The sequence below is a fragment of the Zootoca vivipara genome, chromosome 7 (genome assembly GCF_965207765.1).
Source record: "Zootoca vivipara chromosome 7, rZooViv2.hap1.1, whole genome shotgun sequence".
In the NCBI taxonomy this organism is placed as follows: Eukaryota; Metazoa; Chordata; class Lepidosauria; order Squamata; family Lacertidae; genus Zootoca; species Zootoca vivipara.
In genome coordinates this window covers 94,557,502-94,585,178 of record NC_142590.1, presented here as the reverse complement: position 1 = coordinate 94,585,178, position 27,677 = coordinate 94,557,502, and the positions used below count along the sequence as shown (strand labels likewise).

General features: G+C 51.1%; 1 protein-coding gene and 1 pseudogene across 1 annotated transcript; one reads left to right on the top strand and one right to left on the bottom strand.

The window, feature by feature from the left end:
• Positions 1–826: 826 nt before the first annotated feature.
• On the bottom strand, positions 827–16,858 carry MMP9 (matrix metallopeptidase 9). The gene is made up of 13 exons (XM_035123817.3): positions 16,646–16,858; positions 14,641–14,879; positions 13,628–13,776; positions 13,373–13,504; positions 12,685–12,858; positions 11,045–11,218; positions 9,878–10,051; positions 9,513–9,668; positions 8,752–9,013; positions 5,864–6,003; positions 3,755–3,905; positions 2,748–2,851; positions 827–1,397 (listed from the first exon to the last, which is right to left on the bottom strand). Exons 1-13 carry the CDS (start codon positions 16,796–16,798, stop codon positions 1,288–1,290), a joined length of 2,118 nt encoding a protein of 705 aa, XP_034979708.1. The 5' UTR covers positions 16,799–16,858; the 3' UTR covers positions 827–1,287.
• A 3,927-nt stretch (positions 16,859–20,785) lies between these two features.
• LOC132592513 (U6 spliceosomal RNA) lies at positions 20,786–20,878 on the top strand (annotated as a pseudogene).
• Positions 20,879–27,677: the final 6,799 nt, after the last annotated feature.

Here is a 27,677-nt window from a genome sequence, read left to right as displayed (position 1 = left end):
AATGGTTCTAATTTTAAGCTGGTTACACTTTCCTCCCATTAAATGATGGACTGGCTGCTACCGCTGTTGCTTATTGTATTTTAAATTATGTTTATTATATGTGAAAAAGCAATAAAATATATTCTGATAGGGTGGGGGCTGCTGGATCGGCCAAAGACTCCTTTAGTCCTGTTCTCATAGGGGCCAAGCAGATGCTCAGAAGGAAAAGAGGAGATTGAGAAGAGATAGGATCACCGTTTCCAGATATCTGAAGGGCTGCCACATGGAAGAGGGAACAAGATTGTTTTCTCCTCCATGACCCAAACTGACAGGTTCAAAGGAAAGAGAGTCCGACTAAATATCCGGAAGAACTTTCTGGCCTTAAGAGCTGTTCGACAGGGGAGCAGTCTCCCTGGGGAGGTGGTGGACTCTCCTTCCTTGGGGGTTTCTAAGCAGAGGTTGGATGGCCATCTGTCATGGATGCTTCAGTTGAGATTCCAGCATTGCAGGGGGTTGGAATTAAATGATCCTTGGGGTCCCTTCCAACTCTACCATTCTATGCTTCTATGATTTATTTACACACCCTGTCGGTTAGCAATAGGGAGTTCTTTGCTACCAGCCCACAGAACTGGAAGCTGAGGCAAGCAAGCAGGGCACTCGCCCTTATTCTGATAGGAAATGCTCTGCAGGGGGTTATAAATAAGGGGGGGGAACCAGGAGATCTGCTGGCTAGCAGCATTTGCAGCACTGAGCTAGTGTTGCTTCCCAGATGTCCGGAGCCCCTTCCAGCCACACCCACCCACCCCAAATCCCACCCTTTGTACCACTTCATAAGCAGACAAGAGGCTCCAGGTAGAGTTCGAATTTATTATATGGAGTTTCATTTATTCGGAAAGTGCAAAATGTTGGAGGTCCCACAGGTGGCAGAGGTGGTGGGAGGGTTGAGGGCACCCTCCTTCTCTTCCCCAGGGGGGGGGGGTCTTTGCCACAAGTCCATGATCAAGCAACACACACACACACACACACGAGGCAGGGACCCTCTCTGTGCCAGCAGCCCGGCTGCCTGCACCCAGCGAGACTTTTGCAAGGCACCTGGCTCAGGCTGGCAGAAGGTCTGCGTGCCCCGGGAGCAGCACAGGGTGGCTGGAGAGTCCTCTTCATGCGGCAGTCGAGCAGGGCACCAGCATCTCCTGGGCACAGCCTCCCGGGTTGATCCGCGGGTCCAGGCTGGGGCGACAAAGCTGCTTGAGCGACTGCCCTAAAGTCCCACCGCAGCCACAGGAGGGTCCCAGCAGCCCTCTGGCAACCTTACTCTTCCGGGCATTTCAGCACCTCGTACTTCAGGTAGCCCACTCTGTCCACCTGGTAACGTGGGGTCATTCGCCAACAGAACGGTCCCCGGCAAAAGTGGTATTTTCCTGGAAGCGGGAAGGAAATTGGGGAGGATGGTTATCAAAGGCGTGCCAACGTCACCAGCAAAGGAGGCAATATGCCCAAAAGCTACCCAAGGAGGGGCAGCTGAACTCCTTGCCTACTGAGATCAGGCGGGCGCCTCCTCTATGATGTTTTTTCTGCACCTGCCCAGATGTTTAGAAAGTCAATGCGAGAGTTAATCTGTCTTTTAGACTATTGGTGTTGGTTTTTCTTCTTGACGATGTCATTGCTTTATCTTCATAAACCGCGTTGAGGTTTATTTTACAATCAAGCGGAGTTTAAATTTTATGAAATAAATGAATAAACGAGCAGGGAGTCGAGGGGAAGCTCTCAAACTGACTGGGGTAAAAGGTAAAGGTAAAGGACCTCTGGATGGTTAAGTCCAGTCAAAGGTGGCTATGGGGTTGAGGCGCTCATTTCATTTTCAGGCCGAGGGAGCTGGCGTTTGTCCACAGACAGCTTTCTGGGTCATGTGGCCAGCAGGACTAAACCACTTCTGGTGCAACGGGACAGTGTGACAGAAGCCAAAGCTCATGGAAATGCCATTTACCTTCCCACTGCAGTGGTACCTGTTTATCTACTTGCACTGGTGTGCTTTCGAACTGCTAGGTTGGCAGGAGCTGGGACAGAGCAACAGAGTCGTGGGGATTCGAACTGCCAACCTTTCAGTTGGTAAGCCCAAGAGGCTTAGTGGTTTAGACCACAGTGCCATCCGACTGGGGACAGAGCACTTGGAGGTAGAGCTCTACCCTTCGCCCTACTTCCCCTCCCCCCATGTTAATGGCACCCCCCACCCCAGAGCTGATATTTACCTTTCAGGGTTAAATATACAGATATTTGCCATGGGCACCCCTTTGCCTTCCACCACAGAACATTAACACCTGGTGGGGAGCATGAATTTAATCCCCCTCCCTCCCCCAGTGCCATGATTCCCATGGCTGCGTACAGAAATCCCAGCAAGGAGCCTCCAGCAGCTCGCCTTCTTTAGACCTAGAGCATAAAAGTTTGCTCTGAGCATTGATGGGAAGACAAAGGCTGGACCTTGGGCAGGGGCTCAGGTGAGTGGAGCAATTCCCACCCCCACCTAAAGAGGGAGCTCCTGCAAGGCCATTAAGGCCAGAGTCTACATACCGTAAGGTCAAGAGAGGCAGAGCATCTCAGCCTCTGAGCAGGGACACCAAGGCAAGCTCCGCAGAGCACAGTCTGGGAATTGGGGTGGTGGATTAGACTTGAATCCCCCTCCTGGCAGTGCCCTCCCCCACCCCAACCCCAACCCCCACCCCCCAGGTCAGATGCATTCTAAGCCCATGCCTGCCCCTCTTCACCCTCCTTACCTTTAAAGTGGAAGATATTCTCAGAGTCCAGTGGGACCCCAGGAAAGAGGCTGTCGGTGTAGTGAGGAGAGCCTTTATCCGCTCGCTCCGATTTCACATCCAGCCTGGAGGAGGAAAGCAAGACTCAGGATGGAAGGCTTTTCCCATGGTCCACCCCAGGCCTTCTTCTCCTCCCCCCCCAATGCCCTCTTCACAGGTCTGGTCAGTGCTGGGATGGGCACAGGGCCGTTTCAGTCCTGACAACACGGGGGCAGGAGGATGCCTGATGCCTCAAGGATGACCCATGTTGAGGCCAGAAATGTGCCTTCCCTATTTGTCACTGGCTTTGAAGATGATTGACTCAGTGGCAGGAAGATGGGTGCTTGTCGGGTGGAGCTGCTCATGCTATGGGGCAGGCAGTTTCCCCTTCTCCATGTTCTGGGCCTGGCAGAGAAGCAACCAGCTATTGTGCCCATCAAGTCAGAGCTGAGAAGGGGTGATTCCTCCCTGGCCAAGTCAAACTGCAGGACTGATGGTCCTGGAGAAGAACTGGCCTCTCTCTGATGATCAGGCGTCTGGAGACCTTATGAGGAGCAGTGGGGGGAGCAGTGGGGGGGGGGAGTTAAGCCCCAGGGAGAGGACTCAGTCTGAGAGCTGATAGGACAGCCATCTTCAGATAGCCCAAGGGCTGTCGCATGGAAGAGGGACCAAGCTTGTTTTCTCTTGCTGCAGAGAATAAATGGATTCAAATGACAAGAAAGGAGATTCCCACTAAACATTAGGATGGACTTTCTGAGGTCAAGAGCTGTGATTCCTGCATTGCAGGGGACTGAACTAGATGACCTTTGGGGGACCTTCCCATTCTGTGTTCTCCACCAGCCCCTGTCGCTCTCTGATCCTGGCCCCCTGTGACCAGGATTACATCCCCAATGGGGGGAGAGGGGCCTGCAGGCAGAGGTCTGACCAGGTGCCCTCTTTCTGCTTTCTCTCCCCTGCCTTCTCCACTCCCCCAGGATCCTTGGTAGTACCTCCAGAAGTGCTCCCCACTGAAGAGGAGGAGTTTGCCTGGCTTCTCCTGCAGGGCCCCCACAATCTTTGGCACGTCACTCGGGATGCCCAGCTTCTCGATGTTCCGGGGTCCCAAGACTCTCGACTCCTGGTACACCCAGAAGTGCCGACCTGCAGAGGAGAAACAGCTTTTGCAACTTTCCGTGTTCACCCCTCGGCAGGTGTCACAGATGGCATGTTGGCTAGCAAGTCCCAGGCAGGGGACCGTATGAGGCCATATCCTCTGTGGCAGGAAGGAGAACAAGAGAGACACTTAATCTCTACTTCTTTCTGCCACTGCACACTCTTTTTCTGACCTGCGATGGGGGAAGACATTCCTGTGCTCTCCTCCAGAAAGCAATCTCCATTTTGAACTGGACTATGGGTGTTTGCAATGTTTAAGGATTCTTGCCAGCCTGATTTTCATCACTGTATCTGCTGGATCCTGGCAAGACCCTGATGTACGTAAACCTCACCTTTTTATTGTTTACTTATTTGTCTGAAAGTGATGTCTTTGTTAAGAGGGGAAAATAAAAAGGGAGAAGATAATCCGAATCTGCCCAAAGCATCCTTGGATATTATAAGTATTCTGGAAGATTATGCAATCTTGTCCTAATAGCTTTCAGAGGTAAGCTGCGCACAGGTGGTGATTTCAGCTCTGCTGAAATAGATCTTTGCATTCTCACACAAGGTGAGAAAGAGGAAGGATCATTCCTAGATCAAATATCCTCTTGCAGTCATCTAAATCCATCTAGTATGACCGTCAGACTCGTCCTGCTAGCAGGCATCTTGAGTCAGGTGAGAAGAGGACCAGCCACTCTGCCTCAAGAGCTTTCAAGGGGTCCCTTGTGGGCTTCAGCAAGTTCTCTGGGCAGCTTCTTGGGGGGAAGTGAGGGGAGCCACAGTGCTGCTGCTTCTCTCTGCCCAGGCAAATCGCCCACACATCACATTTTGAGCATGGAGCTATGCATAATAATAATAATAATAATAATAATAATAATAATAATAATAATGTGAGCTGAGAGGGTTAATAGCTCAGCAATCGTCCTGCCGCAGGGCCTCTGTGACGTGTCCATGTAAACAGGAAGTAGTACCTGTTGCTGTTGTATACTTTCTGTTATATGAGACTGTATGTTTGTTTTCTGTTCTGTTTGTGTCGCAGTTCCAGCCGAGGATGGAGTTGAACTCTCCTGGCTGTGAGCTGCCCTAAGCAATAAATCTCTTTGTTTTAATGAACAAGGGAGTGGACCTGAGTTATTTCACAGGCACGGAAAGGCATGGAGAGTCGGATAAAGTTTCCGCTGCTACGGACTGTTATCTGAACTCAGAAGGAAAAGTTTCTGGACGTTTTAGAAACAAGGCTGGACATTTGTGACGGAACGTACTGGGTGAGTATTTTTTGCAAGTGTCTGGAACACAGCTAAAGTTGTTCGTAGGCAGATAGATTCCTCTGCTATCCTTCTGTCTCACAAAGCTGTGTTATTGATAATTGCCAATTAGACAATTGGACAATCTAATAAATAATAATATATTTATTTATTTATACCCTGCCCACCTGGCTGGGTTTCACCAGCCACTCTGGGATGGCTCCCAATAGAATATTCAAAACACAATAAATACATCAAACATTAAAAGCTTTCCTAAACAGGGCCACCTTCAGATGTCTTCTGAAAGTCAGATAGTCTGATGGGAGGGTGTTCCACAGGGCAGGCACCACAACCGAGAAGGCCCTCTGCCTGGTTCCCTGTAACTTCACTTCTCACAGGGAGGGAACAGCCAGAAGGCCCTCGGAGCTGGACCTCAGTGTCCGGGCTGAACATTGGGGTGGAGACAGTCCTTGAGGTATACTGGGCGTTTGAAGCCGTTTAGGGCTTGAAAGGTCAGCACCAACACTTTGAATTGTGCTCGGAAACGTACTGGGAGCCAATGTGGGTCTTTCAGGACTGGTGTTTATGGCTAGTGTGGACTCATATACCACCCCACCCCACCCCCAAATCTTCTTTGCCCTTCATTTTTGACCCATTTCCACGCGCAGCCACGATGGTTCCCCAGAGCAGGTGTGGGGTGTGGAACTGGCGGAAGCCACTCACCAGAGAAGAAGTAGATTTTCTTTGTCTGTGCGTCCTGGATAGCAGCATCAATCACATCTGGGAGGGCCGGCCAGCTGTCCTGGATGCGGAATGGGCCCACAATGGCCCCTGTGCCGGACACTGGCTTCTTCCAGTATTGCCTGGGAAGGAGGGAAAGGTCTCTGTGAGCAGGGGCTGGAGCAGGCAGGGAGGGAAGGAAGGAGGGAGGCTCCATCCTGGCTCTCCAGCCTCCACCAGGTTTGGCCAGGTGTGGAGGAAGGCAGGTGGACTCCTGGGTTGGAGTTGGCAAGAGAGGAGAGCAACGGGGGCAGCCCTAGTCATAAGAGCCTAAGAAACCGGGAAACCCAAAAATTAATTAAAACCACGTATAGGAAAAAAGCGGAAGCATATCTATTAGGTATCCTAAATAGTGATATACCCCGAGATAAGGTAGACATATACTTATGTGCAACAACTGCGGCAAGGACGCTTATTGCAAAAACCTGGAAGGAACCAAGAATACCAACAAGAAGCGAATGGGTCGACAAACTTTGCGAATACCTAGAACTAGCAAAGCTAACAGATTTGATACACAATAAGTCCAGAGATAAGATCAGAAAACAGTGGGAGTGCCTCAATGATTATCTAAGGAATATGGGAGTGGGGAACAGAACTTGGCTGTGTTTAGAATAACTATACAGGATTGTTCATAAGAAATTTAGAGTGTTCACTTTTTTTCCCTTATAGTACTTGTGATAAGATGATAATGATTTAGGTTATGGGATCGGGATCAAGTACGAAGGTCAATGAGACTATGAGCGGTAATTAGAGGACGGTATAAGAAATATTGAAGGGTAAACTTCTGTGTATAGCGCGGCGGAAGTGTTAGAGGATGAAATGTATTTAGTTGAGATATGACTGTTGAATCAGTCTGAATCGCCTTTCTTTTCTTCTTTTTCTTTTTACTCTCTGTTCTTTTTTTCTCCCTCTCTTACGACTTTAGCTTCTTATTTCCTTTTTGTATTTTGTTGGCCTTTTTTTTCCTTTTTCTTTCTCTCTCTCTCTCTCTTTTTTTGTTCTTCTGTTTCTTTTTGTATTTTCCTTTCCTGAGATACTTTTTTAAACCTCTTCTATTATAACCAAAAAACATTTTAGGTTAGGCCTTAGCTGCTGTCTAGTTTGTCTATTACTCTTTTCTCTTCCTATCGAAGTTTCCTTATAATTGTCCTATTGGACTTTTAAATTCTGACAAGAAATTTGAATATAATATTAGCAATATAGCTTTATAGGTAGGAATGTAATGTGTAGGTAGGGCATGCTAGTGTAGGCAATTGATTTTCTGTTTATGTCTTGTATGACGAATGGCATGAATGTATGTGTATGTATCATTCTTTGTTTTATTCATGTGCAATAAAAATAAATTTAAAAAAAAGAGAGCCTAAGAACAGTGGAGGAGTCCTGCTGGGCCAGACCAAAGGGGGCCCATCTGGTCCAGCACCCAGTTCTTGCAGATGCCACAAGGAGGTTTTGAGCACAGGAGCAATTCTCCCTTCCTGTGGTTTCCAGCCACTGGGATTCAGAAGTATTGCTGCCTCCAACTGTGGGGGCAGGGCAGAGCCATCCTGACTAGCGGCCATTGATAGTCCTCTCCTCTTCCAGGAATTTGCCCAATTCTCTTTTAAAGCCATCCAAGTTGGCGGCCATCGCTGCCTCCTGTGGCAGGGAGTTCCGCAGTTTAACTATGAACTGCATGAAGAAGGACCTTCCCTGTCTCCGTCCTAAATCTTCCAATGTTCAGCTTCATTGGGGCACAAATGAAAACACTCATAAAACTCATTCTATATCATTTCCCAGAAAGCCTTTACCTCTTTATAAGTCAAATAGAAAATGTTGAAAAACACTTTTGTTAAAAAAAAAAAACAACCAGAAGCCTTTTTACTGGGTATTGTGGGTGAAGAGATACCAAGGGAAGATAAAAGGCTGTTTAAGTATGCAACAACTGCGGCAAGAATTCTTGTAGCCCAAAAATGGAAACAAGAAGAAGTACCAATGAAAGAAGAGGGGCAGATGAAGGTGATGGAAAAATCTGAAACTAGAATGATCAAGTATTCCAAAAGGACTGGAGCAAATTTACACAATACTGTATTTGAAAGATCATTGTAAGCAACTAACATCACTCCTTGGAAAAGACCCTGATGTTGGGAAAGATGGAGGGCACTAGGAGAAGGGGACGACAGAGGACGAGATGGTTGGACAGTGTTCTCGAAGCTACGAACATGAGTTTGACCAAACTGCGGGAGGCAGTGAAAGACAGGAGTGCCTGGCGTGCTCTGGTCCACGGGGTCACGAAGAGTCGGACACGGCTAAACGACTAAACAACAACATCACTAGCAGGGTTATCTGAAGACTTGTAAGGAGAATCCCCCCTTTATATTTATTTAAATTTTGAGGTATTTTGGAATGAGTGTAATTAGAATTGGAAAACGTACAAAAATTCAATGAGATGAAAGTTAATTTTGAAAGCCATGAGGCGGGAGGGAAGGAAGTGGACAGGCTCTAGAGAGCCAGGGCCGTAAAGTGGAGTGTTGTGATGTGAATGTATATTGTAAAATGGAAAATAAATAAAAATTATTTTAAAAAAGAAAACGCTCACAAAATGCCCACTTTTACCTGACAGCCCATCTCGCAATGAGTATGGCCCCTGAAGGGTCACCAGCCCCTCGCAATGCAGGAATCACAACTCATGAAGAGCAGAGCAGCCCTCTCTTCCTCCCTCCCTGGCTGAGTTTGGAAAGGTGCAGAGGGACACAAAGCCCGTGTGTGTGTCCCCCCCCCCCCGTGGGCTCACACAGCCCATTGCCCCATTCCAGCCCCTCCACTGCCCTCCTCCTCCTCCTCCTGCCACTCACCCGTCCTTGAAGAGGTGGAGCTCCTTCTTGATCTCGCTCACCCCGTCAAATTGAGCGACTTTGCAAGCTTCTCCGGAGCGGCCCCCGGGGGTGGTCTCCATGGGAGTGGTGGCCTCTGTGACTGTTGGGGTGGTCTCCGTGACATCCTCATCCGTGCTGGAGCCCTCATCATCGTATTCCTCGGTGGTTTGGTCAGGGTCCTCGGGGCTCTGAGTAGTAGTAGGGAGGGTGCCCGCCGTGGGTTGCACACCTGACCCTCTGCCTAGGAAGGAGTGGGAAGGGCAAAGCATTTTCAAGGGCATGGACCCATTGGAAAGACCAGATCATGCCAGGGGGATGTGCAGGGGAAGGTCAGGCCACAACAGGCACCCAGGCACCCCAGACAGATCTCCTCTATTTTATTGATTGCATGGTTTAGGATTGCCATATTTTGAAGAGCAAAAAAGAGGACACTATGACAGCCACTCAATGCAAGTGAATGCAATTTGTCTCCAATTTTACCCCTGAAAAAGAGGGCGTGTCCTGGAAAAAGAGGACACATGGCAACCCTACATTTGTTATCTACACCTTATAATCTGTTTTATTTATTTATCCACCATTCCTCCCAACCTCCAAGAAGAGGAGCTACTAAGGGGGAGCTGTGGGGCACAGGAAGGCTTTCCCTCTTGACATTCTGGGCCCCCTCCTGCCCACAGTGCCGTGGCACTGGCAGGGGGCTGAGCAGGGGACCCCAGCTAAAGGCGCCCCAGCACCCCACTCACCATAGAGGGACTGGATCCCAGCCACGTCATCGGAGTGCAGCTGGAAATCAGCCAGGTAGCTGTACATGGGATACATCAGGGCCTCCCGCACGTCGGAATGCTCCAGGCCCAGCGAATGCCCAAACTCGTGTGCAGCGACCAGGAAGATGCTGTACCCTGGAAGGCAGGAAGGAGATGCTGGGTGGGGGCTCTGCCTCTCCCTCCTCACTTCTCTGCCCCCCCCCAATTTGGCCCAGCATCAGAACCACCCGCACCCTCACACAGGCATCTGGCTGAACCACCTGAGAACCAGGTGCTGGACCCAAAGGGCCATTAGCCTCCTCCTCTCTCCAGGCTGGCTCATGCGCCAGAGGCTCCGGGGGTACCTTTGTCGGGGCAGAGGCCCCACTTCCTGTCGGTGTCGTAGTTGCCGGTGGTGGCGCACCAGAGTCGCCCGTCCTCACGCCCCTCGGAGGTGCAGCTGCTGTAGGTCTTGCCCAGGAAGACGAAGGGGAAGGCGCAGGGCTCGCCCTGGGAGTTCCCGCCAATCACGGCTGTGTCTGCAGGGAGACGGCCGGTGAGCGTTCTGACATGGTTGCCTTCCTTCCCTGTGGCAGGAAGGGACCCATAGGCAGCCCCACAGCTCAGCCCTGAGGGCAGCTGGCCCCGGGTTCAAGCCATTTTGCCAGACCCGCACCCAGAGTGGCTGGGGAACCCCAGCCAGATGGGCTGGGTATAAATAATAGAATTATTATTATTATTATTATTATTATTATTATTATTAAAGTTCAGTGTGACCCACATGGCCTGCTGGGATATGGGCCCAGCAGCTCCAGGACCCATCAGGGCCAAGGTTGTGATTTCTGCCTTCGGCGAGATGACCCGTGGGGACCCTGTCCAATTATATGAGCCTGAGGCTCTTTAGCTGCGATTGCCGCAAAAACATTCCTTTTCATCCAGGCCCTTGGCTAATTAAACAACCTACGTCCTTTTAAACTGGTGTGTGTGTGTGTGTGTGTGTGTGTGTGTGTGTGTGTGTGTGTGTGTGTGTTCTTGTTTCTGTTTGTTACAATGTTAGGCATTTTCCTCTTTTTGTATTGTAAACGCCCTTGTGATATTCAGATGAAGGGCAGTATAGAAATTTAATAAATGATAATGAATAAATAAATAAATAACACCATTTAGCTGCGGTTACAGGTAGGTAGCCGTGTTGGTCAGAGTCGAAGCAAAATAAAAAAATTCCTTCAGTAGCACCTTAAAGACCAACTAAGTTTATATTTTGGTATGAGCTTTCGTGTGCATGCACACTTCTTCAGATACCATTTAGCTGCGGTTTCTGCCTTGCAGGGGGCTGGACTAGATGAGCCCAGGGTGCCTCTTTCAACACTTCTGGGATTCTCTGGCTCAGCTCTGCAAGGAAGAGTGCCTCTGAGTGCATCCAGAGTGCCTTTCCCTAACCAGTGAGCCCCCCTGCCCTTAGGGACTAGTGACGGGTATATACAGACAGACCCAGCCCGTGGCACCCTTCTTAAAATGAAACTGCGTGCCTGTACCTCTGTTGGGGCAGAATCCGTACTTCTTGTCGCGGTCGAAGCTCTCTGTGGTGGCGCACCAGCGGTACCCATCGCTGCGCCCCTCGGTGGTGCAGCTGTCGTAGGACTTGCCCAGGAAGGTGAAGGGGAAGACGCACTTCTCCCCGTCTGCGTTGCCTCCGTAGGTGAAGAGCACTAGGCAGAGGCACGGAGAAAGGAGCGTCTTGAGCCGGCCAGGCTGGAGGAGGAGGGGCAGGCTTACATTTGGGGGCCCTGAAAGCTTGAACTGTTACCGGGGGGGGGGCCTTTTGCAAGCAGCAACGAGGTCTGCAGAGCATGAATTCTCACAGTTAGAAAACGGAAAGGAGATGTAACCCCCAACCAAACTGGAGCGGCAATCGAAACCGTAGAGTCTGCAGATTAGCAAGGATTAGAAAAATTAAGGGATCGGACTGGACAAACATTTATGAGGGAATGGGACATGTACAGAAAGTATCTCAGGGAGCGCTGCAAAAATCTGAACTTGTTGGCAGGCCAGGAGTGACTTCTGTGGGAAAGTAGGGAATTGTAGACGCGTAAGAGAACTAAGATGTATTGCCATTGATAAAGGTAAGCATGACAAACTGAAAATACTAAGGACCCATGATGGGGTGATGGGAAGTCGCCATAGAAGATACCGGTATGTATAAAAAAAACAACTGTTGACTCTTTTCTTTTTGGAATCAATAAAGCATTAAAGCATAAATGGTCCATGGGGTCACGAAGAGTCGGACACGACTAAACGACTAAACAACAACAACACACACACACACACACACACAGAGAGAGAGAGAGAGAGAGAGAGAGAGAGAGAGAGAGAGAGAGCCACCGTCATCTTCTTCAATGGGGTTGTTTACAACAACCTTTACAGCCTCTGAGCTACTGACTCTCAAGCATTGGGATTGTTGAAATATATGCCACACAAAAGATTGATCAAATTGATCTGAGCGAGTCAAATTGGGTCTACTATACCCACAGCATCTTAAAAAGCAGAAACATCACCTTGCCGACAAAGGTCCGTATAGTTAAAGCTATGTTTTTCCCAGTAGTGATGTATGGAAGTGAGAGCTGGACCATCAAGAAGGCTGATCGCCGAAGAATTGATGCTTTTGAATTATGGTGCTGGAGGAGACTCTTGAGATCAAACCTATCCATTCTAAAGGAAATCAGCCCTGAGTGCTCACTGGAAGGACAGATCCTGAAGCTGAGGCTCCAATACTTTGGCCACCTCATGAGAAGAGAAGACTCCCTGGAAAAGACCCTGATGTTGGGAAAGATGGAGGGCACTAGGAGAAGGGGACGACAGAGGACGAGATGGTTGGACAGTGTTCTCAAAGCTACGAACATGAGTTTGACCAAACTGCGGGAGGCAGTGGAAGACAGGAGTGCCTGGCGTGCTCTGGTCCATGGGGTCACGAAGAGTCGGACATGACTAAATGACTAAACAACAACAACAACATACCCACAATTTTTCAAGCAACGTGGAGTAAAGCCACTCCTGGGGCCCCTCTGGGATTAGGGGCCCTGAAGCTTCATTTGCTTCCTAGTAGATCCGCCCTTGGGGGGCCTCCAGCCCCTCTCACTCCTCCCCCCCGGCCCCCCTTCCTTCCCTGGCCACTCACATTCACTGGGGCAGAATCCATACTTCTTGTCCTGCTCGAAGCTGGCGGTGGTGGAGCACCAGGGCAAGTTGTCCTCCCGCCCCTCGGTGGTGCAAGTAGAGTAGGACTTGCCCTCAAAGGTGAAGGGGAAGTGGCAGGTGGCTCCGTCGGCATTCCCAAAGCGGGTCTTCACCACTGCTCAGGAGAGGGAGAGAGGGCAGAAGCGGGTCAGGAGAGGGCAAGTCACCATGAGATCATAGAACAGCATATACAGCACAAATCCCCCACTGCATTCATATACTGTACAGTAACTATATTGGTTATTATCTTGTACAGGATAGAAATTCACGACTTTGTATTATGCATATATATTATGCAATCTCAGAGTTGTGGGTTCGAGTCCCACGTTAGGCAAAAGATTCCTGCATTGCAGGGGGTTGGAGCAGAGGACCCTCGTGGCACCTTCCCTTCCCACTCAGTTCTGTGATTCAACGATGAAGGGTGGTATACAAATTTAATAAATGGCTTGAGATGAATAGCCCCGAGGGGACAGCCGCAAGGGCGTTTAAGCAGGCATCCGGTGGCCATTGGTCAGGGATCCTTTGACCGGGACTCCTGCACTGCAGGGGGTTGGTCTAGATGACCCCGGGGTCCCCTTCCAACCCAACAATTCTATGTGGGGAAGAGGGGAAAGCAGCGGCCCACTCACCAACGCCCGTGCCCAGGGTCCAGAACTCGTCGTCGTCAAAGTGGGCATCCCCACTGTAGCGGTCCTTGCCAGGGGGGAAGGCGTGTGCCAGGAGGCCGTCCTTGCCGTCGAAGGGATAGCCGTCTCCGTGCTCTGCGGGGGGAGACAGGCAAATCCGTGAAGGACAAGCAAGGGGTCTGAGAGGTGCCCTGCCCTGGGGAGGAGGAGGCAGTTTCCGGGGGGGGGGTTCCTACGACCCCCGCAGGCAACGCTCACCTTCCGTCCCAAACATAATGAGGATGTCGGCGTCCCCGCTCTCCCGGCGCGTGAAGGTGAGGGGGGTCACATCGCTCCACACTTTGAAGGCCCTCGCAAAGGCGTCTTCGATGATGGAGGCGTCCACGTCGGGCGAGTAGTTCTGCACCCTGGGGAAGGCAGGCAGAGCAAAGTCAGGACCCACGGCCGCCCACGGCATTGCAGGCAGCGGCCCCCCAAGTCCCCCCCTTCCATAAACTCCTCCCCAGCGCCCGCTACCCTATTTTCAGAATAGCGGTTTGCATGACTCACGAAGGTGTGCGCGTTTGTCGTTTTACTATGTTGTGTATCTTGTGTTTTTATACTGTCAACCGCCCTCTTCGGAGGAAGGGCGGTTTATAAATTTAATCGATAAACAAATAACGCAATCAGATTCAAAACGGTAGCATTTAACTGCGCATTGGTTCAAAATGTTCAAAACATTTGTTCGAAACCAGTTAAAACTTTTGAGCTCCACTGCTGATGAACTTCATCCAGCCATACCAGCATAGTTGTCAAGTTCTCCCTTTTTTTAAGGGAAATTCCCTTTTGCTGAATAGGCTTCCTCGCGAGAAAAGGGAAAACTTGACAACTATGGATACCAGTTTCCAAGGGTACCAAGTGGAATAAAATATTGGTTGGGGGGAGATAAGCCCGGCCGCACATCACTCACAAGACGCGGCGGATGCAGACCCTAGGAATGGCAAATATTTTAGGGGGAGTTGGCTCCTAGGGTGGCACCGCCCACTTTGGGAACCAGGGAACGAGGGCAACCCCCGTCCCTTTCTTGCACAGGCTGAGCTCTTCCAGAGACGAGGCAAACGCGGAGTTCCGGCTCAGATCTGCGCAGAGGCGCAGCTGCCCTCGCCAAGGACCAGCCTGCTGCTGCTGCCCGCCAGTCCCTGGAAGAGGGACCCGACTTGCCTCTGCTATGCTTCTGTGCTGAGATTGAGAAAACAACCCTGGGGGGGGGAGTGGTCCCCTCCGGGACTCACCGGTAGGTGATGTCATTGTGGTCCCACTTGAGGTTTCCCTCGAAAGTCTGGAAGGTGCCCAGATCCGGCACCCCGCAGCGAGGAGCCCGGATAGCGTCCATGGTGGGGGCGTCCAGCCGCCCTGTCTCCGGCAGGCCCAGGCGCTTCTGCATCTTCTTGAGGGCAGAGTCCAGGGTGACCTGGCCGCCGCTGGACCCCGAGTTGGGGCCTTGCAAGTACCCGAAGCGTTGGAGGTAGAGCTGGGGGAGGAGGAAGGAAAGAGCTGTGAGCTGAGATTGTCTCGGAGGAGAGAGAGAGAGAGAAAGAGAGAAAGAGAGAAAGAGAGAGAGAGAAGACACACGCGCAAAAGCAGTCCAGAGACTGGGGCCACTTCTTAGAATCACAGAATCATAGGCTTGTAGGCTTGGGAGGGACCTCCAGGGCTCATCTAGTCCAACCCCCTGCAATGCTACTCTGTATCCGTTGATATTGAACTCATCCACTTCTAGCAGAACGTGTGGATCTCTTTCCCACTGGAGATGCTCCATGAGCAGAGCATTGCTAGAAAAATGCTCCATGCTCCCCGCCCCCGTAGTGTGGGAAGAGGCTGCTGCTGCTGCTGCTGCTGCTGAGCGTGTGAATGGGTCACTCAAGGAACAGCCTTGCGACCAGCGTCAAGATTTGTCTTAGTTAATGGCGATTTATTTAAAACTGCTCTCTCCCCAGACACACACATGCATATCTTGTAAGGATAGCCCTTTGGGCATCTTGAGGATGATTCAAAGTGGGCTGTGTCCCAGGAAAAGTTTCTTCTGCCACCCCATAGCTATTTGCCATTTGCCTCCCAGGCACCCTTCGTTGTTTCCACTGCTGCAAGCCGCTTGGCACAGCAGCTGCTCCCCTAGGATCAGTCGCCTCCCTGCAGGGGTGCATTTGTGTGTGAAGAAGACCCTTCCAGTAAGAAGGAGCTGCCCTTGCTGGGAGCAGTGGGGAGGGTGCTCAAGGATCCTCTCCCTCACCTAGGTTGCTCCTTTCCCTTCCTCTCCCACAACAAACACTCTGTGAGGTGAGTGAGGCTGAGAGACTTCAGAGAAGTGTGACTAGCCCAAGCTCCACCCAGCAGCTGCATGTGGAGGAGCGGGAACCCGAACCCGGTTCACCAGATTACGAGTCTGCCTCTCTTAACCACTACACCACGCTGGCTCTCTACACCACCACCACACTGGAAGAGAGCCCGAGGGTCATCTAGCCCAACCCCCTGCATTGCAGCAGTCACAGCTACCTTCACATTTACTTTGAAGCTAGCTGTCCTCTGGAACCCCTAAAAACTCCAGTTGGTGAGCCACTGGCAGGTGACTCAGAGAAAGCCCATTACATATAAAGAAAGAGGAACTGGGTGCAGCTGCCCAGATGCATGAAAGGCAAGTTTGCTTAAAACTACCAGGGACACACACACACACACACATGGATCCAGTCTGCCCTCCTCTCCTTTCCCCAGCATATTCCCCCATGATGCCCACTGTGTTCAGCCAAACTGGTCCTGAGCCACATTTCTCTGCACCCCACCAGCTCCATGGTCTCACCAAGACTACTCCGTCAATCTCTTGGCCAGGGGGTGGGCAGGAATGCCTCATAAGGATCACAAAATTGCAGAGTTGAAAGGGGTCCCAAGGGTCATCTGTTCCAACCCACTACAATGCTCCTGCATCTTATGCCCAACGTGGGGCTCGAACCCACAACCCTGAGATTGCCAGTGCCAACTAAACTCTCCCCCTCACTCAGTTGGATCAGACCATCTAGTCCAGCATCCCTTGGCCAACCAGATGCCTGTCGGAAACCTGCAAGCAGGATCGGAGCACAAGAGCAGAATTCTCCCCTCCTGCAGTTTCCAGCAACTCTTGCCAGGGAGGTGGAGCAGAGCCTAAGGGAAGGCAGCCCTGTCTGGGTTCCTAATTGCCCCAAGCCAGAGCTGAGGTCCAGAGACTCATGCTAGGAGATCCCACTCCCAGGAAGCTCGAGAACTTACAGATGCCAGCTCCCGGTCCGAAGCGTTCTTGACCACATCCCCAGGGAAGGAGATGACCAGGGGGCCCTTGTTCTGGAGCGGAGCAGCCCGGCAGCTGCAATGCAGGGAGATCATCATCAGCCCAAAGAGGGAGGGAGCCAGGAAGGACCCCATGGCGAGTCAGCTGGACGAGGAACTTTCTCTCTCTCTCTGCCTGTCTGCCCCTGTTCTCTGCCTCTGGCGACTGCTGCAGCAGAGAGCCCTGCCTGGGCCATTTATATTCTGTAATATGGCAGGTGGGGGGGAGGCGGAGAGAGGAAGGGGGTGACTCACCTTCTGCTCCAAGAGTCACTCACTCTGTTTTGGGCAGAGGAGGAAATGCAAAGCCAGGTCCTTGGTGGCGGGGGGGGGGGGAGGGGGAGGGAGGGTTGCCACTTCCTGGGGTGTCACAACAGTTTGTTTACTAAGCCCACAGGAAATGTGAAATCCATTGAGGAAAAGCAATGTGGTTTCTGGGGTGGGCGAGGAAATGTCTGGAAGGTGCCCGTCATTTGGGAGGGTGGGGGGCATGTGCCCTCCCTCACCCTGCTCAAGAGTCCCTGAACCCCTTTGCCTCCAGTGGATCCTGCCCTTCCAGAGGCCTGGAAACGATGCCTTATGAGGAACGGCTTAGGGAGCTGGGTATGTTTAGCCTGGAGAAGAGAAGGTTAAGGGGTGATATGATAGCCATGTTCAAATATATGAAAGGATGTCATATGGAGGAGGGAGAAAGATTGTTTTCTGCTGCTCCAGAGAAGCGGACACGGAGCAATGGATTCAAACTACAAGAAAGAAGATTCCACCTAAACATTAGGAAGAACTTCCTGACAGTAAGAGCTGTTCGGCAGTGGAATTTGCTGCCAAGGAGTGTGGTGGAGTCTCCTTCTTTGGAGGTCTTTAAGCAGAGGCTTGACAGCCATATGTCAGGAATGCTTTGATGGTGTTTCCTGCTTGGCAGGGGGTTGGACTGGATGGCCCTTGTGGTCTCTTCCAACTCTATGATTCTATGATTCTTCCTTCCACCGCATCCCAAAGGCTTGGTAAAAAAAGCCAACTACTGTAATCAAACAATAAATCGCATCAGTTGGGGGGGGAGGCATCCCATAATAAGCGGCCTAACAGGAAGGGCCATAGTTCAGTGGTAGAGCCCCTGCTTGGAATGCAGAAGCCCCCAGATGCCTTCTTGGGCAGCATCCCCAGGTAGGACTGGGGCATATCACTGAAACCCTGGAGAGCCCCTGCTGCCAGCCAGTGCAGGCAGCGCTGAGCCAGATGGAGCAAAGCAGCTTCCTGAATTCCTTACTTCAGCCGGGGGAGGTGTCCTCACCTGCCCTTCCAAGCAGGAAGGTGGAGCACCCTCTTTTCAGGGTGGGATGCTGCCTCACAAGGAACCCCCATGCTGCTCATGGCAACCCTTTTGGCAGGCTCCCTTGGGCCCCAGGAGAGCTGCCCTGTCCAGCCGTCATTTCTAGCAAGGCTGCCTCTGCTCTGCAGGGAGTCAGACCCATTGCCCATCCAGTTCAGTGTTTTCTCTACTTCAGGGATTCAGAGAATGGGCAATTCCAGCCCTACCAGCAGATAGGGCTGGAATTGTCCATTCTCTGAAACCTTTTCTCCCTCTTGGGAGAAAAGCAATGACAAACCTAGGCAGCATCTTAAAAAGCAGAGACATCACCTTGCCGACAAAGGTCCGTATAGTTAAAGCTATGGTTTTCCCAGTAGTGATGTATGGAAGTGAGAGCTGGACCATAAAGAAGGCTGATCGCCGAAGAATTGAGGCTTTTGAATTATGGTGCTGGAGGAGACTCTTGAGAGTCCCATGGACTGCAAGAAGATCAAACCTATCCATTCTTAAGGAAATCAGCCCTGAGTGCTCCCTGGAAGGACAGATCGTGAAGCTGAGGCTCCAATACTTTGGCCACCTCATGAGAAGAGAAGAATCCTTGGAAAAGACCCTGATGTTGGGAAAGATGGAGGGCACAAGGAGAAGGGGACGACAGAGGACGAGATGGTTGGACAGTGTTATTGAAGCTACGAACATGAGTCTAACGAAACTGCGGAAGGCAGTGCAAGACAGGAGTGCCTGGCGTGCTCTGGTCCTTGGGGTCACGAAGAGTCGGACATGACTAAACGACTAAACAACAACAACCAGCAGATGCCAGATATTGAGCCGCCTGAGATGTCACAGCACCAATAGGCATAGGCATGAGGGATGCATGGATAGAAACTTCTCTTGCACCCACGCAGGACCTGCTTCTTGGTCTTGCCGTGGGTCCTTTGAGCTGCGGATCTGGTCATGGAGACACAGAGCCATGTGCCCTGTCCTGGCATCTCCACAAACAGCCCAGCCACCCAGTCAAATTGTGAGTGGCATGAACAGCCTCCCCCTTTCCCTCCTCCTCCTTACAGGTATATAAGGAATAGTGACATAGCAGCACTCTGCACATGCTCAAGAGTCTCTCCCCACCAATGCCACAGAATGCATGCTCTGGAGCGGAAGGGGCTCGCGATACGTGGGCAAAGTTGGTGAGACACGCAGCTGAGCTCCTCTCCCATCAGGCCTTCCCTTTCATAGAATCACAGAACTGTGGATTTGGAAGGGATCCCCAAGGGTCCTCTAGCCCAACCCCCTGCAATGCAAGAACCCCTGGAGGATTCCCACCCAAAACCTGTGAGGAAGGAGAGTCCACCACCTTCCCAAGTCATCTGTTCCACTGTCAAACAGCTCTCAGAAAGCTTTAACCTAGAGTTCTTCTCTACCAGCAAGAGCTGCCTCGCAGGAGTGATGTGAGGAGACCAATGTGCCAGGGTGAAGCACTGCACTTTGGGGTCCAGCACTGGGCTGGGTCCGTCTGTGGTGGTGGGGGTTTTTCTGGACAAGAGAGCACCATTTTTACCTACGCCCAGGCTCACCCAAAGGTGCTTCGAGTGGCATGAAAGACATTGCTTGGCTTGTGGTGTCTCTGTCCCTTCAGGAAAGGTTCTTGGGGAGCCAAGGGTTGAGCTCTGAGGACAAGGAGCCATGGCCTGCACACATGTCTGTTGAAGGCGGTGGCAGGGGAGGGAGAGTAATCTGTGCTGGGAAACCCTCCCCCTCTTGCTTCACAGCACAAACCTGCAAGAGCAGCAGGAGGACAGAGTGTCCAAGGGAGGGAAGTGGTGTAATAGTAATAACAATAACAACAACAACAACAACAATAATAATAATAATAATAATAATAATAATAATAATAATAATAATAATTTTTATACCTCACCCTCCCCGGCCCTTAACATCAGGTATAAAAGCAATTGATTAAAATACAACTTAAAAACAGGATTAAAATACAACTTAAAATGCAGCCTCATTTCAGTGGAAGCCCAGAATCAAAACGGTTTTTGGGGGAGAAAACATCAAATCTTCGCCAAGGCCAACTATCCAGACTGGTCCTATATGGGCCAGGAAAAAAGCCATGGAAGTCCCCAAATAAGGGTTCCATCACAGAAGGAAAAGGAAAGAGGGGGAGGGGATCAGGCTGATTCCAAGTCAAAGGCCAGGCGGAACAACTCTGTCTTCCTGCGGAAAGAAATCAGATCCCGCAGGGCCCTGGTCTCATGAAACAGAGTGTTCCACCAGGGTGGAGCCAGTGTTGAAAAGGCCCTGGCCCTGGTAGAGGCTAATCTGACTTCTTTAGGACTTCTCTTCCCTGCTAATCCTGCATACCGGAACAAACCGGCAGATGCAGGCAGGCGGGCAGGCAGCCCCTAGCCCAGCCTCTCCCTGACGCCCTCCGGACCTCTGGGCCTGCAGCATCCTCCAGCCCTGGCCAGCAGGGGCATGGTGGGCACAGCAGGGGCAAAAGAGAGAGCCAGCCTGGTCTGGTGGTTGGAGTGCCAGAATTGGACCTGAGAGAGACCTGAAGCTCACTGGGGTGACCTTGGGCTGGCCAACCTCTTTTGGCCTAACCTACCTCACAGGGCTGTTGTGGGGATTAAATGAGTTGCAGGGGAACCACGGAGGCCACCTTGAGCTGGGATATAAATGTGATAAGCAAATATAATAAATAATAGCTGCTGTGATTCCTGCATTGCAGGGGTTGGACTAGAGGACCCTTGAGGGTCCCTTTCCAGATCTATGATTCTATGCTGCTTCGGCAGCACATCTACTGCAACTGGAATGACACAGAGAAGGCTAGCATGGAGGACATGCAAATTCACAAAGCATTCCATATTTTTATGTTCTTGGGGCTAGATCTGCAGATCCTACGGCTTTGCAGCCTTTGGTCAATTAACATCCTTCACCCTTTTAAATGTGTTTGTGGGAAGGGCCAGGGGAAGGAGGCTACTGCTTTGTCTGTGCTGTTCTTGTTTTTATCATGTATTTTGTGTTTTTATCTTGCATTTCTATGTTGTGACCCGCCCTGAGATGATGAAGGGTGCTATACAAATTCAATAACTAAAATAATCGTCGTTGTCATCATCTATGGAAACCTCTGGAACTGGCTCGATTTCCCCCTGTAACTTCCAAGAGCAAACTCTTCCCCAAGAATCAGCGAGGGAACCTTTGGACCGCACAGATGGAAGCTCCTGCTTCAGGCTGAGGCGGCCATGGATCCCAGAGGGTGCGTCTCTCTGTCAGCAGCGCAGAGCGGACTCCAAGAGCCCAGGCAGCATTCCTTGGCCCCCACGGAGCTGTTTTTGACAGCCATGCTTGTAGCAACAGGCTCCAAGGCCCCGAGATGGACTTCCCCTGCCCTCAGCCTAGACAGCGTGGGTGAGGCTCCTCCATGTGTCAGGGGGGGAATTCCCTTTTTTTTAATAAAGCAATTTATTAGATTTTCAAATAAACACATTAAACAATAACAAAACATTCAACAACAAACACAACAATACACAACAAACACAAAATTTTCTTCTTTTAGCATCTATTCTACTATCTCATATTCACTATGCTCTGCCGAGCTTTGACCTCCCTCCCTCCCCTCATTCGGTTTTCTTATCCGCTCCTATCTCGCAGTTCCTTTACTTCCTCTACTTAAAGTCATTTTGTAGGATTTATTTCAATCCTGCAAGTGTCTTTAAACTTCTACAGTTCCTTTCCAACTAGTCCACAAATTTACTCCAGTCTTTTTGGAACCTTGTCTCTCCCTGGTTTCGGATCTTGCTAGTCAGTCTTGCTAGTTCCGCATAGTCCATCAATTTCGCCTGCCACTCCTCAATCGTCGGTAACGCCTGAGTTTTCCATTTGGGGGCTAACGAAATCCTAGCCACGGTTGCCGCATACAAAAGTAATACTTGGTCTTCTTTTACAATCTCCTGTCGTGTCAGGGGGGAATTCCCAAGGGGAAGGTGAGGGACACCTGAGAGAGATGCTGCCGGGGGCGTCTTTGCAACAGCATTGCATTCGGAAACATCAGTCCATGAATGTGTGTATTGTAACGAAACAGCAGGTGTTTTATTTCCAGTTTCTTTCCTTCAGTCGGGACACCCAAGAAAGATTTTTAGAAACTTCACTTATTAGCATTCCTAGGAGAGTTTCTGTGATCTAATGTTGTGCCTTTTAAGCACCTATTTGTCTGCATCCACTCAGCATGGGGAAAAGAGATTTGGAGAAATTCATGGAGGAGAGGGATAGCAATGGCTTCCGCTCTCTGCCTCCGCAGTGCGAGGCAGCAAGGCTCCTGTATGTCATTTGCTGCAAACCACAGGAGGACAGAGGGCATCAGAAAGGTTGTTTTCTGCTGCTCCAGAGAAGCGGACACGGAGCAATGGATTCAAACTACAAGAAAGAAGATTCCACCTAAACATTAGGAAGAACTTCCTGACAGTAAGAGCTGTTCGGCAGTGGAATTTGCTACCAAGGAGTGTGGTGGAGTCTCCTTCTTTGGAGGTCTTTAAGCAGAGGCTTGACAGGCATATGTCAAGAATGCTTTGATGGTGTTTCCTGCTCGGCAGGGGGTTGGACTGGATGGCCCTCGTGGTCTCTTCCAACTCTATGATTCTATGATTCTAGCTCAGCTTCTGTGAGAACAGGGCGTTGGACCAGATGGGTTTCCTTGGGCCTGATCCATCCAGGTTGGTGGCCGTCACTGCCTCGGGGGAGTGACTTTCAAAGTTCAACTATATTGGGAAATGATTCATAACGAATGAATTGAAAAAGATGTTTAAAAGTACTTCCCCCCCCCCAAAAAAACCCAGAGTCCTTTCTGTTGGGGATAATTAAGACTGAAATTCCCAGGTGTCAAAAAAGGTTATTTATGTATGCTGCAACCGCGGCCTGTGCTTTGTTAGCCCAAAAATGGAAAACGAGCAATGTCCCAACTAAAGAAGAATGGCAACTTAAACTGATGGAATATGCACAGCTTGCAGACGTAACATATACACTAAGGGAACAAGAAGAACATACATTGAGAGAAGATTGGGAAATAATTGTGTACAGCTGAAAACACTGGCAGCATTCAGATCAATTCAACGGTGTAGATAAGCTTTGATGGAGGCAAGAATGGAATACTGAATGGTCTAGTTTTTGCAAAATATGCAGGGATCATTGAGATGTAAAATGAACCATGGAAAGAGAAGAATGGAACTCATTGATATTTCAAGGATGTAAAAATGAGTGTTTTAAATTGTAAAACAGAAAATGTAATAAAAATTATATACAAAGTTCAGCATGAAAAAGTGCCTCCTTTTCTCCAGAGTTTCTTTCCCGGGTTGCCATTAGCAGTGCCGGCACCAACAACTACCTGTGCACGAAGGCCTGCTGCTTTGCGTTCACTCGGGGGCTTTGCAAAATCTCTCGTGTTCTCAAGAGAGTGTGGGATGAGAAGCCAGGCCTGACTCTGAGCTATTGAGACACCCTTTCGAAGGATTTCCACACTCACTTCCCACATGAGATCACTTGCAACCTCTCAAGCTCCTCAGAGTCTATATATGGTCCCAAAACCAAGGCCCATGGCCCAAGTCTTCTTTGTCACCCTGAGTCCCCTGGAATTAATCACCCTCCCCTGAGCCCCGGAACCACTTTTCTGTTGGGTGGAACAGCAGATGAGGACAGAGTCAGGGAGAGATGGCTGCAGGGGCCCGGTGGGTGGCTCTCTTGCAGACCCTTGCCGGCCGGGGCATGGACAACGTGAAGAATCAGGCCAGATTCATCACAAGCAGGTGATTCCATAAGGTCTCAAGCCACCCTAAGAACGGGCTCAGCCTTTCCTCTCCCCCCTCATGCCAGGTTGTGCATGAGTCTGCAGATTCCCACAGGCCGAAAAAGGGAAGAGGGCCCAAGAAATCAGCACCCACTGCCTCTTGAGTCACGGCAGCCAGTCTCTCTGACACATGGGTGTTCTCTGGGAATCCCCACCCTGCGCTGCTCCCTCTCCGTCTTTGCAGCAGCAGGACCCGTCGAATCCCAGCTGCTCTGGGAGCAGGAGAGGACATGAATGCAGTTGTGCAACAGCCCTTCTCTCCAGCATCAGGGCTGGTCCATTCTGAAACACCGGGCCATCACCCACCGCTTTGTACTGGGCTGGAGAAGGACTCTTAAAACCCTCACACACACACACCCCACACACACCCCACGGCTAGAGAGGTCTAGGCAAGGGTCCAAGAGGTTCTTTTGGGGTCCTCCTGCCACTTTCCCTGGGAAAACCAGGTGTTTTCTGCTGAATCAAAACAAACATCCATTGGGACAAAGAAATAACATCTCGGACCCATGACAAATGGAAATTTGGGGCAATACCATTTGGGGGGCAGCTCCAGTTTCAACATGCAGGAGGCAGTGAAGACGCCCCCTAGGTTGCAAAACCGCCATCATTTTATTTGTATGCCGCCTTTCCATAGTTAAAGCCACGCTCAAGGCGGCTAACAGCACAGCAAGATTTGCATAGTTACAAACATAACAAAAGTCAGAAGCAATAGAGAAAACGCAACAAAAAGTCCGCAGCCAAACTGAAACGATTTCCACATAGATAATAAGATACAAACATAAAGATACAAATAATAATAGCAATAACAAAACCAACACAAATGATCTCTGTGCTGCTGGTGGAGGGGAGAGATGTCAAGTTGCAAAAAGCCTTCACAAGCTATCAAAATTCATAGCACAGAGTAGGGCTGGGGTAGTCCAGTCCGTCCCAGTGGGCAGGAGAAGCTGAGGGATGCCAGCCAGAGGCGTAGCAAGGTCAGGTGGTACCTGGGATGGAAAGTTTTTTGTCATACGCACACACACATATTGACAGCTCAGGGTAGGCTTGGGAGTTGTGGGCGGGCAGCGCGCCAAATGTCACCCCCTCAGCAATGACACCCGGGGCAGTCAGCCCCCCGCCCCCTTCCTATGCCTCTGATCCCAGCATGGCATGTGTGTGTTTGTTCACTGTCAGCTCCCATGGGCCCCAGGCACTGTGACTGAGATTCAGAGCCCCCAAACCTGAGAGCCCCAGCCAGCCCTGAAACTGCAGTGAGGGAGGGGAAGGCTTCAGTCCTTCACATTGTGAGGAGGCCACAGACTCACAACCTGTGAGCCCGATATTCCCTATCCTTGCTCTTTCCCAATTGATTGATTGATTGATTGGCTCCCTGTATGTTTCTGAGGACCATTCCGTGTTGGTGCTGACCTTTAAAGCCCTAAACGGCCTCAGCTCAGTATACCTGAAGGAATGTCTCCACCTCCAAGGGTCTTCTGGTGCTTCCCTCACTGAGAAGCAGGCAGAGGGCCTTCTCGGTGGTGGCGCCCGCCCTGTGGAATGACCTCCCTACAGGTGACAAGGAGATGAGCAAGTATAAAACCTCTGAAGGCATCCCTTTATAGGGAGGCTTTGAATGTTGGACGTTTTATTATGTTTTTATATGTGTTGGAAGCTGTCCAGAGTGGCTGGGGAAACCCAGTGAGATGGGTTTTTATTTTTTTTTACAAATAACACAATTACATTTATAGCCCCTACTTCCTGCAAGGAGGTCAAGGTAGTGTGCAGAGTTCTCCTCCCTCCATTTTATCCTCCCAACAACCCTGTGAGGTAGGTTAGGCTGAGAGGGAGTGACTGGCCCAAGGTCACCCAGTGAGCTTCATGGCTCAGTTTGAACCCTAAGCATCTCTCTCCTCTGCCTCCCCAGCGCAGCATTCATCCTCTGCAAAGCCTGCCTCCTCCCCATTACAAAGTCTGCTCACACACTCTCAAGTCCCCCTGAAGCGTCTGCATGGATGGCTGAGACAGGGAAGGTTGTCTGTGTTGGAGGAGGACAGGAGCAGGCAAGGTGAGCCCTTCCCAAAAAAGGAGGCAGCTGCAGCAGCCCCCTCCTCCTGCTGCCCTCCAGAAACAGGACGGGGAGGGGCCAGCTCCCCCAGAAAGGACATGTTTGCCTCCCTCTGCAGTGGTCAGAACAAGAGGGGAATGAGGCCACCCAGGCCCTCTGGAGCACGGAAGGGCTCACCTACCTGGGGGAGGGGGGGCTGCCTTCCTGGCAGGCAGTGGGGTCCGTTTCCCAGCCAGGGCTGGGCTTGAGCCAAGAGCCAGAGGAAGTCAGCAGAATGTGAAGGTGACGCCAGCCCAGGATGAACATAGCTCCCGTTGCCACATCAAAGCCAGCCTGGGCCAGGAGCAGCTCGTGGGGCAGGAGCCCAGCTGAGGCGCCAGCTCAGCACCAGCCACAAACACAGAAGAGGCCGTGCCTGCCAGGATCCTTCCTCCAGCCTCCCCTTATTCCCAGGTCCAGTTTTCTGTGTCCTGTTTCCGACCTCTAGGAAGAGCCTAAGGAATAGGTGGGGATTGGTGCACCCACCGTGGGGCTGGTGATGTCAGCCTGGTGGGGGGGGGGAAGGGGCAGCAGTGGACTCCTTCCCATTGCAGAGCAGTGGAGGCACGAGATGCTAACTGCCTACGGCCACAGCGAACCCACCATCGCTTCTGGGGAGAGAGGGAGGCTTCCTGCTTCCATGGATCCTGCCAGGCTTGGCTCTGCTCACAAGGATTCTGAAAGGTGACTTTGCCTCTCACACACCAGGTCATGGGCTCACACCCAGAGAGCCTGATATTCCCTATCTGTGCTCTAGCCCAGCCCCCTTACTGTCCCACTCCAGTGATAGTCCTCCTCAGGTCCACTGAATTGTTTCAGCTCCATCAGAGGCTCCTGGAACACCATCTAATTCCACCGTTTGAGATCAGTTTCAGATGCTGCAGTGTCAGGCTGCCAATCTGCCCACCAAGGCTCATAAAATGCCCTTCATCGCCTTGGAAGGAGCAGTGGTGAAGCTCCTCTTGAAGAAGCGCTCTCTGGATCCATAAGTTCTCAGAAAACTGCTGTCCAGCCTCTAACATTCCCTTCCTGGATGAAGGGAGGTCAAGATATGCCTGGAGGAAGCAGGCAAGCTAGAGCCACTGCAATCTGGTTTCAGGTCCAGCCTTGGCCACGCTGGTTGATTGCCTTTCTTGGGAAACAGGGCGAGTGTTACCCTCTTGGTTCTCCTTGACCTCTCCGTGGCTTTTGGCACCATTGACCACAGACTCCTTCTGGAGCGACTCAGGGAGGTGGGAGCTGAAGGTCCAGTGTTACAGTGGTTCTGTTCCTACCTGTAGTTGCTAGCAGATAGTGCTAGGAAGCTGCTGCTCAGTCCCATGGCTTTTGAGTTGTGGGGTCCCACAGGGGTCTGTCCTGTCTCCTATGCCCTTCCGTATGAGAACACAGGGAACTGTCCTCCTTGGGTGGGGAGCACAGCACCACCAATATGCTAACAGCAAGCAGCTCTCCCTCTCCAGTCCACTAAGATCAGGAGAGGCTGTGAAGATGCTGAGCTGGTGTCTGGGAACAGGATGTAGGCACAGGAGCCTAAGGCTACTCCTGGATCCCAACTTGTCACTGGAGTCTCAAGTGGTTTCTGCGTCCAGAAGTGGCTTGTGCCCAGTTTAGGCTGGCTCACCAGCTCTTTCTGGACCTCCGCCTGTCCATGCTCTGGTGACCTCCCAGCTGGACTACTGTAATACGCTCTTGAAGACGGCCTGGAGGCTGTCACTAGTGCAGACAGCAGCCGCTCGGTTGGCAAACAGGG

Bases quoted from the DNA above. Each gene is read 5' to 3' on its own strand.
- MMP9 (XM_035123817.3), bottom strand. From the start codon at position 16,798: ATGGGGTCCTTCCTGGCTCCCTCCCTCTTTGGGCTGATGATGATCTCC. The intron at 12,859-13,372 runs GTGAGTGGGCCG...TCTCCTGAGCAG, and splicing joins GACCCTGGGCACGGGCGTTG to TGGTGAAGACCCGCTTTGGG. The intron at 2,852-3,754 runs GTACTACCAAGG...TTCCTCCTCCAG, and splicing joins AGTGGGGAGCACTTCTGGAG to GCTGGATGTGAAATCGGAGC.